The sequence below is a fragment of the Bufo gargarizans genome, chromosome 11 (assembly GCF_014858855.1).
Source record: "Bufo gargarizans isolate SCDJY-AF-19 chromosome 11, ASM1485885v1, whole genome shotgun sequence".
Classification (NCBI taxonomy): Eukaryota; Metazoa; Chordata; class Amphibia; order Anura; family Bufonidae; genus Bufo; species Bufo gargarizans.
This window is the reverse complement of record NC_058090.1, coordinates 3,659,953-3,675,469: the sequence shown is the minus strand read 5'-3', so window position 1 is coordinate 3,675,469 and position 15,517 is coordinate 3,659,953. Positions and strand designations below refer to the sequence as shown.

At 44.5% G+C, this 15,517-nt stretch overlaps 1 protein-coding gene across 1 annotated transcript; it reads left to right on the top strand.

The window, feature by feature from the left end:
- The first annotated feature begins 9,833 nt into the window (after positions 1-9,833).
- On the top strand, positions 9,834-11,946 carry LOC122922098 (E3 ubiquitin-protein ligase TRIM39-like). Its single transcript, XM_044272570.1, has one exon. The coding sequence runs from the start codon at positions 9,927-9,929 to the stop codon at positions 11,592-11,594; it is 1,668 nt and encodes a 555-aa protein (XP_044128505.1). The 5' UTR covers positions 9,834-9,926; the 3' UTR covers positions 11,595-11,946.
- The last annotated feature ends 3,571 nt before the right edge of the window (positions 11,947-15,517 follow it).

Here is a 15,517-nt window from a genome sequence, read left to right as displayed (position 1 = left end):
CAAACACATAGCAGGTGCGATGTAGTAAAAAGATTAAGGATAAATAAAATACTGGTACATCGGCAAACCTCAATTCCATCTGCCAGCTGGTATATAGTGTAACAATAATTAAAATGGCCCCAAACCAGTACCACCAGAGACAACTAGAGACATCATCACACAGGAAAATAATTTTTTATATCAAATATATATTAGTTGCAGATACAAAAGGAGATAAATACAAAGGTCACCTCTATTTGGATGATAGTACTTAGGAATGCCAGGTTACATTTTAGATTTGGGGAACCGATATTGTTCACCCCTTCAAAACACGATGCTTTTCGCAAAAATCAGGTCAGAATACAAGGGTCACATACCACCAATAACATAATTGTTACTGGGAACAGTAGGTATTTATACAGGCAGGGAGGATTCTAGATAAAACATGCAAAATTAAGTCTTTCATTTAGACCTAGGGGGGACTGGGATTGGAAGCGGTAAATCCAAGAGGATTCTTTTTGGAGAATCTTCCTGTCCCAGTCGCCTCTTCTCTCAGGTAAGGGGATTACTTCCAGGACGGAAAAACGACCAGAGCTCACATCGCCCATATGACAATTGTTAAAATGATGGGCCACGGGAGTATCCTTTAATTTTTTTATATCATTTAGATGCTCGCAGACCCTTCTACGAAGCTCTCTTTTGGTCTTGCCAATGTAGTCCATCGGGCAACTACACTTAATCAAGTCATTTAAAAATGATTTAGAATATAAAATCGTTCCGAAAGGCCTGTGTATCCCCCTTAGACCAGCAGAGCGCACTCAGTCCTCGGAATTCCTGTCCAAATGGGAACAGGAGATTACCAGTAGTTCACTGAGGTTGATGTCACGTCTCCTTGATGAGGAAAAACAATTTTTTTTTAAATACATCGTCAAAACTAAAGGGACTTATTGACTCAGCCATAAAATTTAAATCTGATCCCGATTTTGATAAGAGGGAATCCTCGCTGCAATCGGCTGTAGAGAGATTCCAGAACCTCATCAAGGAGAGGAAACATCAACAGTTTATTAAAGACCTGGGTGAATTTAGAGAAAATAGGGCATACACCTTTGTGAGCGCTAAGAACTCAAACTGAATCAGAAGTATCTTCTTCTTATCCTGATTTTTCTGATTCCGAGGGCATAGGTTTCTCGAACGTAAGAGGAACCATTAGAGGAGGCCGTTATTCAAGAGGAAGAGGATCCGGCCAGAGATGGAGAGGATCAAGGGGGCAGAGAGGCAATTATTGGGGGGAACGGGGGACTGGAAACAAAGGCCCCGTACCATCAGGACCACAGAACCGCACACAAGTAGACAATTCCTCTCAGTATACCCCCTACCAAGGTCCACCTTCCAACATCTCTACACCTGCTGTTGCCATAGATCCCAATTTTCCTTCGTCTTCTTTTTTAGCCAAGGGCCAGGCCTCTTACCAACTAAGGGACCGCAATCGAAACAACTGACAGACCAACTTCAGGTAATTAATCTTTTAGACCATAACTTGACCCCCGCCGAGACAAGTCTCCTTCAGAAGGGTCTGTCTTTCGTGCCAACAACAAAACATGACACTTTTACATGGGTGAAAGACTTGAATTTATTTGGTAGAAAGTTGAAATGGCATAAGTTTTTTAAAATGTAACCTGGCATTCCTAAGTACTATCATCCAAATAGAGGACCCAGGTGACCTTTGTATTTATCTCCTTTAGTATCTGCAACTAATATATATTTGATATAAAAAATTATTTTCCTCTGTGTGATGATGTCTCTAGTTGTCTCTGGTGGTACTGGTAGGGGCCATTTTAATTATTGTTACACTATTTACCAGCTGGCAGATGGAATTGAGGTTTGCGATGTACCAGTATTTTATTTATCCTTAATCTTTTTACTACATCGCACCTGCTATGTGTTTGGCCATCCACGGTCTCCTTACTGTATCCGCAGCATGTTGCGCTCCACCGTCTACTTCCGGTGCAGTTATCAAGCACTATGCGGCTCACAATGCGTGTCACAGCACCGGAAGTGACATGGGCCGGAAGTCTGCTGCGTTCCACAGTGCGTTCCGGAAGCCGGAATCGCTTTACCGGCGTCCGGACGCACTGAGCACAGACTTTAAATAGATGGCACCTTTACCGCCAGGGTTAGCTGGGCCCAGACCAGGTTCTTGTGGGAAATCGGCCAGTATCAAAACATGTAAGTTCGCTCCGATAATTCTATGCAGTGCCCAACTATTAAGTGTTCTTAATGCGCAGCTCTTATAGCCTGCAGGCACGTGACTGATATCTTTTCCATCCATATGTATTTTTTAGGTATCACTGATGGGCCTTGTATACTCCCATTCTGGCAACCCAACAACCTGTGCCTTCCTTTATCAGGCTTCTATAGCCAAGTATCTTTTATGTGTACCATCTTTGTTTGATTATTAACGTTTGGATTCATTCCAATCATATACCTACCTCCTGATGAGCCTGACGAGTCTCAGGTGAAACGAGTCAAGGTTTGTGTATCGGTCTAGAGAGGGCTGGTGGCGTCCATTTAATTTGGACCACCTTCCATTCTCCATGTATCTTGTGTAAATATTTCCATATCATTTTTTTTCCCTGATTAGGGTTTTCTTAGGGACGGGATAGCAATAGGTTCGGGGACAGGGAGCCTCCACCATCAGGGGGTCACCCTGGGCTAAGCAGGTTTTAGGGCATATAGGGTAAGCTTTCGTTTGCCCTGCCCTCTTTTAGACCCTGATCTTTTTGTCTCGAACCTATAGGCTTATATATCTCGTCACCGTTGAATGTTTTTTTGTAGGGGCCACTACTCCCCTTTCAAAAAATAATTTTTGTTTAAATGTAGTACACAATGTCGGTATATACATAACTATACCCGCACTATCATGATTAAAGATATTTTTAAAAGTCACTAATTCTAATTCAATTTATTCAATCAAAATGCTGTCTATTATAGTCCCCTTGTGGTAAAAAAAAATAAAAAAATTTCCATTGAAAATACGCTTTTCAATGAAAAAAATTGCAAAAAAAGAATCTCTCCCGTATATTTGGTATTGCCGCATCCGTAACAACCCGGACTACATAAATATCACATAAATTATCCCATAATTGCTAATTTATTCTTAGTTGCCATCGAAAAACTTAATAACAAGTGATCAAAAAGCACAATTTAGTCCAAAATGATACCAATGAAAAATCCAAGTCGTCCCGCAAAAATCAAGCCCTCACGAGACTCCATAGAAAGAAAAAGAAAAAAGTTCTGGGTCTTGGGAAGTGGCAATGTAAAAAGATTTTTTTCTTTTAAAAAAAGGGGTTTTATTGCAAAAAAGTAGTAAAAACTAAACAAACTATATGTATTTGGCATCACTGTAATCGTACTGACCCAGAGAATAAAGATATTATGTTATTTATACCGAAAAATGAATGCCATAAAATTTATAACAGAAAAACGCTATGGCAGTATTGCTGTTTTTCCCTTCTCCCTCCCAGAAAGAGTTAATAAAAGTTAATCAGAAAGTTATGTGTATCCCAAAATTGTGCCATTAAAACTACAACTTGTCCCGCAAAAAACAAGCCCTCTTAAAGCTATATAGACCAAAAAAAAAAAAAAGTTATAGCTCTTGGAACTCGACGATGAAAAAAGGAAGAAAAACTCTTGGTCAGTAAGGCTGGTTTCACACGGGCGTTGCGGGAAAAGGTGGGGGTGCGTTGCGGGAACATGCGCGATGATCTTTTACCATGGTGATGAATCATGTGATGGATCATGTGATGACCAGAGTGACGTCACCACAGGTCCTTTGACTGCAATCAGCAAAGAAAGAGACAGGAGAGATGCCGGCTACGCGAGCAAGTGGATTAAGGCGAAATAAATTATTTATTTATTTTAACCCCTCCAGCGCTATTTTACTATGCATTCTGTATTCAGAATGCTATTATTTCCCTTATAACCATGTTATAAGGGAAAATAATAATGATCGGGTCTCCATCCTGATCGTCTCCTAGCAACCGTGCATGAAAATCGCACCACATCCGCACTTGCTTGCGGATGCTTGCGATTTTCACGCAACCCCATTCACTTCTATGGGGCCTGCGTTGCGTGGATTATCGCAACGCACAATATAGAACATGCTGCGATTTTCACGCAACGCATAAGTGATGCGTGAAAATCACTGCTCGTGTGCACAGCCCCATAGAAATGAATGGGTCCAGATTCAGTGCGGGTGCAATGCGTTCACATCACACATTGCACCCGCGCAGAATACTCGCCCGTGTGAAAGAAACCTAAGACCCAAAACAGGCTGGTCACTAAGTGGTTAAGGACAAACCTAACAAACAACATGAGACATTTGATAAATGTGGCATAAAGTACTACAACACATGCTCAAGCAAAACTAACTTCAGATATTCCCCTCATGATAAATGGAGTATGTGTGCAGTCCATGGCGACCACAGACGGCACAGGTCTGTGATTGACTGACATTGGAAACAGGCCTTAGGGTACTTTCACATTAGCGGCAGGGGAGTACGGCAGGTGAACAGCCTGTCAGATCCGTCCTGCCGCTAGTTCACGTGTGCCCCCGGACTGTCGCTCCGTTCCAATTGATGATAATGGGGGCAGAGTTCTGGCGGCAGCACGGCGAGAGGCAGCCGGACTAAAAGTACGACATGCAGAACTTTTAGTCCAGCTGCCTCTCGCCGTGCGCTGCTGCTGGAACATTATAGTCAATGGGGACAGAGCGGCAGTCCAGGGGCACCCGTGAACTGACAGGACGGATCTGACAGGCTGTTCCCCTGCTGATCAGTTATTTCCATCAGTTAGGCCTCATGCACACGACCGTTGTGGGCAATCGGTGGCCGTTGTGCCGTTTTCCGTTTTTTTTTTCGCTGACCCATTGACTTTCAATGGGTCCGTGGAAAAATCGGAAAATGCACCGTTTTGCAGCCGCATCCGTGATCCGTGTTTCCTGTCCGTCAAAAAAATAGGACCTGTCCTTTTTTTTTTGACGGAGAATGGTTCACGGACCCATTCAAGGTAATGGGTCCGTGAAAAAACATGGATGCACACAAGTTTGGCATCTGTGTCCGTGGCCGTAGGCTATTTTCACACAGACAGATCCGAAGATCCGTCTGCATAAAAGCTTTTTCAGAGCTGAGTTTTCACTTCGTGAAAACTCAGATCCGACAGTATATTCTAACACAGAGGCGTTCCCATAGTGATGGGGACGCTTCTAGTTAGAATATACTTTGAACTGTGTACATGACTTCCCCCTGCTGCCTGGCACCACCCGATCTCTTACAGGGGGCTGTGATCCACACAATTAACCCCTCAGGTGCCGCACCTGAGGGGGTTAATTGTGCGTATCATAGCCCCCTGTAAGAGATCATGCCCCCACCCCCCAGTTTTAAATTCATTGGTGGCTAGTGGGCCCCGCACTGGCCACCAATGTGTTAACTACAGGGGAGGGAGGGGGGGCCGGCCACACTGGCCACCAATGTGTTAACTACAGGGGAGGGAGGGGGGGCCGGCCACACTGGCCACCAATGTGTTAACTACATGGGAGGGAGGGGGGGGGGCCGCACTGGCCACCAATGAGTTAAATACAGGGGGGGAGGGGGGGTCTGCCCCCTGCAGCCTGGAAGCACCTGCCAGGCAGCAGGGGGCAGTCATGTACACAGTTCTTTTAGTATATTCTAACTTGAAGCGTTCCCATCACCATGGGAACGCCTCTGTGTTAGAATATACTGTCGGATCTGAGTTTCACGATCTAACTCAAATCCGATGGTATATTCTAACATAGAAGCGTTCCCATGGTGATGGGGACGCTTCAAGTTAAAATATACCATCGGATTGGAGAAAACTCTTATCCGATGGTATAAAAGGGACTCCAGACTTTACATTGAAAGTCAATGGGGGACGGATCCGTTTGCAATTGCACCATATTGTGTCAACGTCAAACGGATCCGTCCCCATTGACTTGCATTGTAATTCAGGACGGATCCGTTTGGCTCTGAACGGCCAGGCGGACACCAAAACGACTTTTTTTTCATGTCCGTGGATCCTCCAAAAATCAAGGAAGACCCACGGACGAAAAAACGGTCACGGATCACGGACCTACGGACACCGTTTTTGCGGACCTTAAAAAAAAACGGTTGTGTGCATGAGGCCTTATTGTGAGCCAAAACCAGGTGCAGTTCAAAAACACAGAATAAGAGCTGATCTTTCCTTTATGCCTTATCTTAGAGATGAGCGAATTTCCGGTTATGAAATTCGTTTGCTATTCGTTTACTGGCAATAGGTGAATTGCGTTATGGATTCCGTTACTACGGACCATAACGCAATTCTATGATGGAATGCATAACGGAATGCCTTTAGAGGCATTCCATTATTTATTACGTCAAAATAAAAGACTATGGGCTGCATAATGGATCCGTCCCGGCAATTCACCTTTTACCAGTAAATGAAGCGTGAACGAATTTCAAAATATGAAATTCGCTCATCTCTATCTTCTCTCTGTGTAGGCTTCACTACTGGTTTTGGATCACAATAAGGCCTCATTCATACGCCCATTCCATGCATTGGGGACTGCAATTTGCAGTCCCCAATGCATGGGCACTATCGGTGGGCCGTGATCTGTCCGCACCGCGAGAAAAAATAGAACATGCTCTATTTTTGTGGTGCAGAGGCATGGAGAGGAACCACACGGAAGCACTAAGGAGTGCTTCCATGGGGTTCCGTGCCTCCGATACACACCACACCTTCCTATTCAAGTGAATGGGTCTGCATCCATGATGTGGATGAGCACATGGCCAGTGGCCGCATTATGAAAACCCGCTGTTTGTGGGCCACAGCACGGGCAATGGCCATCTACATGAGGCCTTACTGAGGGAAATAACTGAAGTGTGAATCTTTACTACAAGTAACAAGTCATGACCACAATGCAGACCGTAAATGTACAGCACATAGAATATATCATTATGACAAGTGTCCATTTGCAGCACGCCAGACCTGCAGGGTATAGCGATAGTGAGGTCACGGTTATGGGCAATCGAGGGTTACTCACTTTTTAGAGGGGAACCCTGGGCAGGCATGCGGCAGTGAAGGAGAGGTAGACAAGTTCCTCTGGGGCACACTCTGGATGTAGGGACCAGGCCTGATGGTGTGTGAGGTGCCCTGGATGTTGCAAGTATTTTGAGTGCCTGAGGTCCCTTTAACTCCTTAAGGACTCAGTCCTATTTCACCTTAAGGACTTGGCCATTTTTTGCAAATCTGACCAGTGTCACTTTAAGTGGTGATAACTTTAAAACGCTTTGACTTACCCAGGCCATTCTGAGACTGTTTTTTCATCACATATTGTACTTCGTGACACTGGTAAAATGAAGTAAAAAAAATATTTTTTTTCCATAAAAAAATACCTAATTTACCAAAAAAATTTAAAAATTTGCAAATTTCAAAGTTTCAGTTTCTCTACTTCTGTAATACATAGTAATACCCCCCAAAATTATGATGACTTTACATTCCCCATATGTCTACTTCATGTTTGAATTATTTTGGGAATGATATTTTATTTTTTGGGGATGTTACAAGGCTTAGAAGTTTAGAAGCAAATCTTGAAATTTTTCAGAAATTTACAAAAACCCAATTTTTAGGGACCACTACAGCTCTGAAGTCACTTTGAGAGGCTTACATAATAGAAACCACCCAAAAATGACCCCATTCTATAAACTACACCCCTCAAGGTATTCAAAACTGATTTTACAAACTTTATTAAGAGCCATCGTTTTTTTCAGTTTTTGGGCGATTATCTTGGGTAGGGTATGATTTTTGTGGGATGAGATGACGGTTTGATTATTACAATTTTGGCGTACATGCGACTTTTTTGATCACTTTTATTACCTTTTTGGGGAAGTAAGGTGGGCAAAATTTCAATTTCATTATAGTTTTTTATTTTTTATTTTTATGGCGTTCACCGTTCGGGTAAAGTAACATGACCGTTTTATAGATCAGATCGTTACGGACGTGGCAATACCAAACATGTCTAGGGAATTATATTATTTTTTTCATTTTTAATCAGTGATAAATGTGTTTTTAGATTTTTACATTTTTTTTGACCCAGACCCACTTGGTTCTTGAAGATCCAGTGGGTCTGATGTCTGTATAATACAGTGCAGTACAATATAAATTGTACTGTATTTTACTTACCATTTGTCTGAACAGATCTATGCCTTTAGCACAGATCTGTTCAGCACCATGGACAGCAGGATGCCTGAGAAGGCGTTCTGTTGCCATGGGAACCTTCCCCGTCTGCTCAGTTGTAGCCAGAACTGCACAGACGGGGAAGGATAAGGACGGGGGCTCCCTCCCTCTGTCACACCATCCTGTCGGGGGGCTGCAAAGGCACAGCAGCCCCCCGATTGGACAGGGAGAGAGCCGCATCTTACTGTTAACTCTTTCCATACAGCGGTCCGTATGGACCGCTGAATGGAAAGGGTTAAACGTCTGACATCGCATCACGATGTCAGCCGTTTATACCAGGGTGTCAGCAATGTGCTGACACCCTGGTATAACCACTGTACACCAACGATTATTCAAGGGGAGGCGGGCGGGGGATCGCGATCCTGCCTGCCGCACCGCTCGCAACACCCCCCCTGCACCACCCGCCGCCATAAAACCATTCAGGGGTGCAGGGGGGGGTGAAAAAAATGTATATGGGGCATTTTAAAGTTTGATCCCCTCGGCCAGGGATGATTTCAGCCGGCATCCCGTTCAGATTAACCCCCGCGGCGCCGGAATCACAATTTAAAGTTAGGACGCACCGGTACGCCCTGAGTCCTTAAGGACTCGGGAAATAGGGTGTACCGGTACGCCCTGCGTCCTTAAGGGGTTAAGGATTGTGACGCCAGTGCCTGTAACGGTGGCACACTGATTTGTAGGAGTAGTAATAGAGTACACCGATGGTAAACCAAACGTTGCTTTACTTTGGAAGAACAGTCCAACTTTGTACAGACAATTACAGTTGATAATGATGCAGTCCCATATAGCACAAATGCACAGCAGGTTCACTTCACAATACGGCAGGTTTAAATCTTGCAAGATACTTGGAGGGTATACAGTTAATGCTTTGAAGTACAATGCTGCTCTATCCCCTCAGCTATACTAGCTGGCTGGATCCCAAGGCCCGGATGCCTAATTGCTGGCTTGAATCCTTGGTATATCAAATCTTCCTCCAGTATTGACCCTTGCTTTATATTTAAGTACCTCTGCACCTCAGCTTACTTCTCTGAGCTGGGTGTTCTGTCTCTGCTGGGTTGGAAGGTGGCTGCAGGTTGCTCCCAGGAGGTCCATTCCTACTACTGGGGTTACTTCATCTGTGTTAGCTGGGTTTCCTGGTCTCCAAGCAGGCTGTACTCCTTCTAGCCTCCTGGTGCAGCTAGAAGCCTGGACTATCTAGCTGCATGTCAGGAGGAGGCCCTCAGCATATCTTGGGCTGGTGCCTTCTCACTTCTGTCTCCACAGACTCCTGACTATGACCTAACCCCTCCCTGTCTGGGCCTGGACATTTATACTAGGGGCTCCCTATCTCCCTCTAGTGTCTGGGATGTCTAACTACACCCAAATTGGCCTGCTGAATATCTAACAGGGGAACCATACAAATGTAAAACCACACAGAAAATACATTAAATGCATAGATAAATATAACATCACTGTCCCTTGTGAGCAGAAGTAACACGTTACCCAATTGACTCTTGTGTAGTGCCCACTTTTACCTAGTGGGACACTACACATTAACAGGTTAATAGTGACTGATCTTGTGCTGTTCGGCCCCATCCTGTGCACACAAGTATAAACCCGCCCTGTGGAGAACTGCAGTTTCGTTTCTGTCTTCCTCTGTCAGCCGCACCCTATGTGCACACATGTGTAAACCCGACTTCTGGATTTTGAACCTCAGAGAACTGCAGTTTCGTTTCTGTCGTCCTCTGTCAGCCATGGCGTCTGCTGATGTGAGAGCTGAGCTGGACTGCTCCATCTGTCTGCAGACCTATACAGATCCTGTAATGCTGAGATGTGGACACAACTTCTGCCGGGTCTGTATCGATCGTGCACTGGATACACAGGACAAGTCTGGGGTTTATACCTGTCCTGAATGCAGAGAAGAGTTTCAGGAGCGGCCTGCACTGATGAGATGCTTAGCTCTGCGTAACATTATGGAGAATTTATTAATTACTCAACATAAAGAGACGGAAACCGGGATCTTCTGCACTTACTGTGTGGACTCTCCTGTACCTGCTGTAAAATCCTGTCTACACTGTGAGGCTTCTCTGTGTGAGAAACACCTGAGAGTTCACAGCAAGTCAGCAGAACACGTCTTATCTGACCCCAGCACTTCCCTGGAGAAGAGGAAATGTTCTGTCCATAAGAAGATCCTGGAGTATTACTGCACTGAGGACTATGCTTGTATCTGTGTGTCCTGCAGTTTGGCTGGAGAACATAAGGGACACCATGTAGAGATGCTGGACGAGGCCTCTGAGAAGAGGAAGGGGAAACTGAAAAATATTCTCCAGAAACTGACCAGAAAGAGGAAGAAGACCAAGAAAAGAGTCCAGAACCTGGAGGAACGCTGGAGAAAAGCTCAAGAAAAAGCATCTGGAGAGGCAGAGAGAGTCACTGTCCTGTTTACAGACATCAGGAGACGACTGGATAACCTGAAGAAGAGGGTCCTGAGTGAGATCTCCAGGCAGGAAAAGGAAGAATCACTCTCATTCTCTTCTCTGATCCAGAAGCTGGAAATAAAGAAGGACGAGCTGTCCAGGAGGATGAGACACATTGAGGAGCTGTGTAACATGACTGATCCACTGACTGTCTTACAGGAACCAGACACAGGTGACTTGTGTGATCCTGAGGAGGAAGGAGGTGATGAGGACATGAATAGACGTCTCCATGATGTAGGTGATCTGGATGTGGCTGTGATCTCAGACAAATTACACACATTATGTGACATAATAACAGATATAAGGAGAGGGATCTATATGGAGGGTCCTAGAGACATATTACTGGATGTAAACACAGCTGCTAATAATGTCTTTATATCAGACGACCTGAAAACTGCAACCTGGACACAAAATAATAATCTGAATCGTCCAAAAAGAGCAGAGAGATTCCATAATTATCAGGTGATGAGCAGCAGGAGATTTACCTCAGGGCGACATTACTGGGATGTGGAAATCAATGGATCAGGGGGTTGGAGGGTGGGAATGTGTTATCCCATTATAGACAGATGGGGAGGATGGTCATACATTGGAGAGAATACCAGGTCCTGGAGTTTGATGAGATATAATGATCAGTATTCAGTGAGACATGACAGTAAAGATATCCAGTTATGTGACAAGATCTCCAGTGATAGAGTCAGGATATGTCTGGACTACGAGGCCGGGCAGCTGTCCTTTTATGAGCTGTGTGACCCCACCAGACACTTACACACCGTCACTGCCGCCTTCACCGAGCCCCTTCATGCTGCAATATGTGTATGGAGAGGTTCTGTAAAGATATCAGGGGGAAGCAGAAAGTGTGAGAAACCATCATAACCTATGAAATCTGTCCTGAGACTGGTGACAGAAACTGTTATCTGATTGGTGGATCATCTAGCCAATGAGATGAATGAGAGGGTGGGGCTAAAGGTGATGGGTCCTATATTACAGCTGATCCTATGACTAGATCACATAGGTGGATGATCCACTGTACAGGTAGCTGATAATTACTCTCTGGGTGCAGCGATATACTGGAGACGGTATACTCAGGGAAAGAACATGTGCATAGTGTTAGGCCTCATGCGCACGACAGTTGTTTTCTGCATCCGCAAATTGTGCGTCCGCTAAAAAAAACAGATGCGGCATCCGTTTTTTTGGGAGGATCCGTTTTTTTCATAGATCCCTTGTAATAAATGCCTATCCTTGTCCGCAAATGTGAAAAAGTAGGACATGCACTATTTTTTTTGCTGAAGGGAAACACGGACACCGGACGCGGAACACAAACTGATGAACTATCAGCATTTTTTTGCTGACCCATTGAAATGAATAGGTCCCCATCCTATCCACCAAAAAAAAACGAACGGAGGCCGAGAAAAACAACTGTCATGTGCATGAGGCCTTAAAAGAAGGAATTTTTTGGGGGGGCGGGGGGTTGTGCTCAAAGCAATACTTTTTAAAGCAAAGTTACACAACTGCCAAGCCCAGGGATCAGCAACCTCCGGCGCTCCAGCTGTTCCTAAACTACAATTCAGAATCCTTCTTTCACTTCTATGGGAACAGCAGTCGAGTTAGGGTCCGTTCACACATCCGTGTGTGTTTTGCGGATCCACAAAACACGGACACCGGCAATGTGCATTCTGCATTTTGCAGACCGCACGTCGCCAGCACTATAATAGAAAATGCCCAATCTTGCATGCAATTGCGGACAAGAATAGGACATTTTTTCGGGATTGGAATTGCGGATCCGGGCAGCACATCATGCGGCCCCATAGAAATGAATGGGTGCGCAATTCCGTTCCTAAGTGTGCATGCTGGGAGTTGTGGTTTCACAGCAGCTGGAGTGCCAGAGATTGCTGATCCCTGGTAACCTATTGCTAAACTGGTGCGAATGCACATCATGATACATGCATTGCAGTGCTGCACTGGGACCCAGCATGTGCTATACAAGCGCTTCTATGACCTACAGTGCGCTAAACTGACCCTGTGCTATAAACCCTGGTGCTGAAAGGGGTTTCCATAAATCCTCCTTAACTTCACCTAAAACACCTGTAGGAGAACGTTTGTCATGTACAGGACTTACTGCTCTACAGTTGTGTGAATTGGCTGCTGTGGATCCCGGTGACATGACACTTGTTTTCCAGCCTGGGCTATGGACGGGATGTCATTTCCTCTGTGGATGGGGACACAGAGGAAGGTCTTACCAGTGGCGCATGAGCAGATGCTTTGGATTCTGAAAGACAGCAGCCTCTCATCCCACCAGTAAATTTTACCATATTTTAGCTTTATAAGACGCATCGGACTATAAGACGCACCCCAGGTTTAGACAACAGAAAATTAGAAAAAATATTTTCTAGATCCTCTTTGAAGTGAATGTGATTTACTGGTGTTTTAGTGACATAGAGGGGTCAAGGTCAGTAACTTTGAGGTGTAGCCTGGGGGTGGTGGTGGGGAATAGTTTTGGTCAGCTCCTGTTAACCATAGGGCTCATGCACATGACTGTGTATTGAGTCCGCATCCAAGCTGCATTTTTTGCGGGTTGGAAGCGGACCTATTCACTTCAATGGTGCCGCAAAAAAAGCAACAGCATACCGTGTACTGTCCGCATCTGTATGTCCGATCCTCGGCCCCGCAAAAATATAGAACATGTCCTATTCTTGTCCACAAAACAGACAAGGATAGGATACTTCTATAGAGAGCCGGTCATTCCATTTTGCAAAATGCATAAGGGCTCATGCACGGGCACCGACCAAATGGCTGCCACATGCGGATTGCGGACACCTTCACTTGAATGAGGTCCGCCATACGCATCCGTATGCAGGGGGCACACGGCCGGTGCCTGTGTATTGCCGACCCGCTGTTTGTGTGCATGAGGCCTAATGCACACAGCCGGCTTCCATTTTTGGGGGGATTTGCGGACCACAAAAGCGGCAATGGCCATGTGCATGAGCCCTTAGGGAGTCATCTGCTGACCATTGTAGGTACCAGTAGTGGTGCGTTTGTCACCTCCTTAAATGTACCTAAATGTATCTAAATAAATGTGTCTCCTGTCATTGGTCTGTTGTGTCCTGCCATTCTTCTTGTTCTTCTAGATTATTTTTAAAGGGGTTCCCTGGTCCCTAAAATTTCCCACGTCAATAACCTGTGGAGGGAAGGTTATTATACTGTTGCGGCAGGCCAAAGGTCAGCCACGTGATGATCGTTGCCTCGTGTTCAGGTGAATGACGTCGACGGAGGAAAATGACAGAAGTCTGAGTATAGTTCAAAACCTTGTCAGGACCCTAAAGTGAAAGTGTCCTGCACCCTTTATTTATACACAGTTCACAGGGTGTAACCCCTCAAAGTAAAACATGATTGGTTTACAGACATTTCAATAATGGCTTTTGAATCCATCTATTGATTGGTTAGTTATTTTTCAAGTTTCACTTTACAAAAAATGTGTTAACTAATGGGTTTTAGAATTTTAAGCAAAAGAGGCAAAATTACAAGGAGTAGTACAAATGTTATCTTATCTTAACACACACAGTTCACTTCTTCTATAGTTTTCTTTTCAAATGTCAGCAAATTATATCATGTATACAGATAAAATGAAAATCACTTTTATATCCATAGTAGAAGCTGGATAATTTCCTTAACATTTCCCTCCTTTTTTTCATTTTTCTGTTCACGTGGTAGACGTTTTCTTCCTTCTGAAGGCTTCATTGTATCATGTGTGTCTTGCTAACTACTAACCTGCCTAAACAAACAAATGACCCCTTAGACAGCCCGTACTTCACAGAGTATACAGATAAGCTGCATAGACCATGCGATGCAAGCATCGATTCCAGCCTGTCTAGTAGTTGTCATTTGATTAAGCATACATTTTATTAAAACCACATACTACACACAAACACACTATCTAAGTGGATGACAACAGCAACTAGGGATACATCGCAGCACAGGAGCTTCAGACTGTCATCTCCAGGGCTGTTGTGTCATCTATTTTCAAGGGAGGGAATTTCCCCTACTGCAATGAGAAATACACAACATTAGTAATTTCCAAGCAATTAGCAGTATCAAAACCAGGCCTATCACTACCACTATGGGCTTCAGTAAATCAGAGATCATATTGTTGAACCAGACACCTATAGACCCCATCCAAGAGAAGGGGTTCCATCCTTCTTTAGCTATGTCTCTAGCTTTTTGTTGCAATTCCTTTACCTTATTCATGTGGGCCTCTATGGGATCATGTGAATCTTCAACCCAGGTGCAGCATTCTTCTCCTATGATAGCACAAGTCCCACCCTCTATAGCTAGGAGGTAGTCTAAGGCCATCCTATTTTGGAGAGCCACTTTCCTGACTTGTGCCAGTTCCTCATTAAGGGCATGGATTGAACTTGTGGTCTCATTAATAATTCCATCCATGATATTTGCATATTTGTTTAATTTATTTGCTAACTCAATTCCCCAACCTGTCCAAGAAGGGAACCACATCCAGGCTTTATCTGCTGATGTGAATAACTCTCGTTTGTTTCTAGTCATCCCAAGAAGAGTTTCAGGGGCATCAGTAAGTGAAATGTTTGTGCGTCGTCTGATGGCTGGGACAACTCTTCCTATGGTACAGTTGCCCCATGCCCCCATAGGGAGCCATGAGTAGGCTCTGTTACCACAAATGTAATATAGTCCTTGTTTCAGGACTTTGGGAATCATCCTGCCGTGATGTCCCAGCCATCCCTGAAACCATATCATATTATCATACAATTTCGTCTTACAAGTCCATTTGT

Bases quoted from the DNA above. Each gene is read 5' to 3' on its own strand.
- LOC122922098 (XM_044272570.1), top strand. From the start codon at position 9,927: ATGTGTAAACCCGACTTCTGGATTTTGAACCTCAGAGAACTGCAGTTT.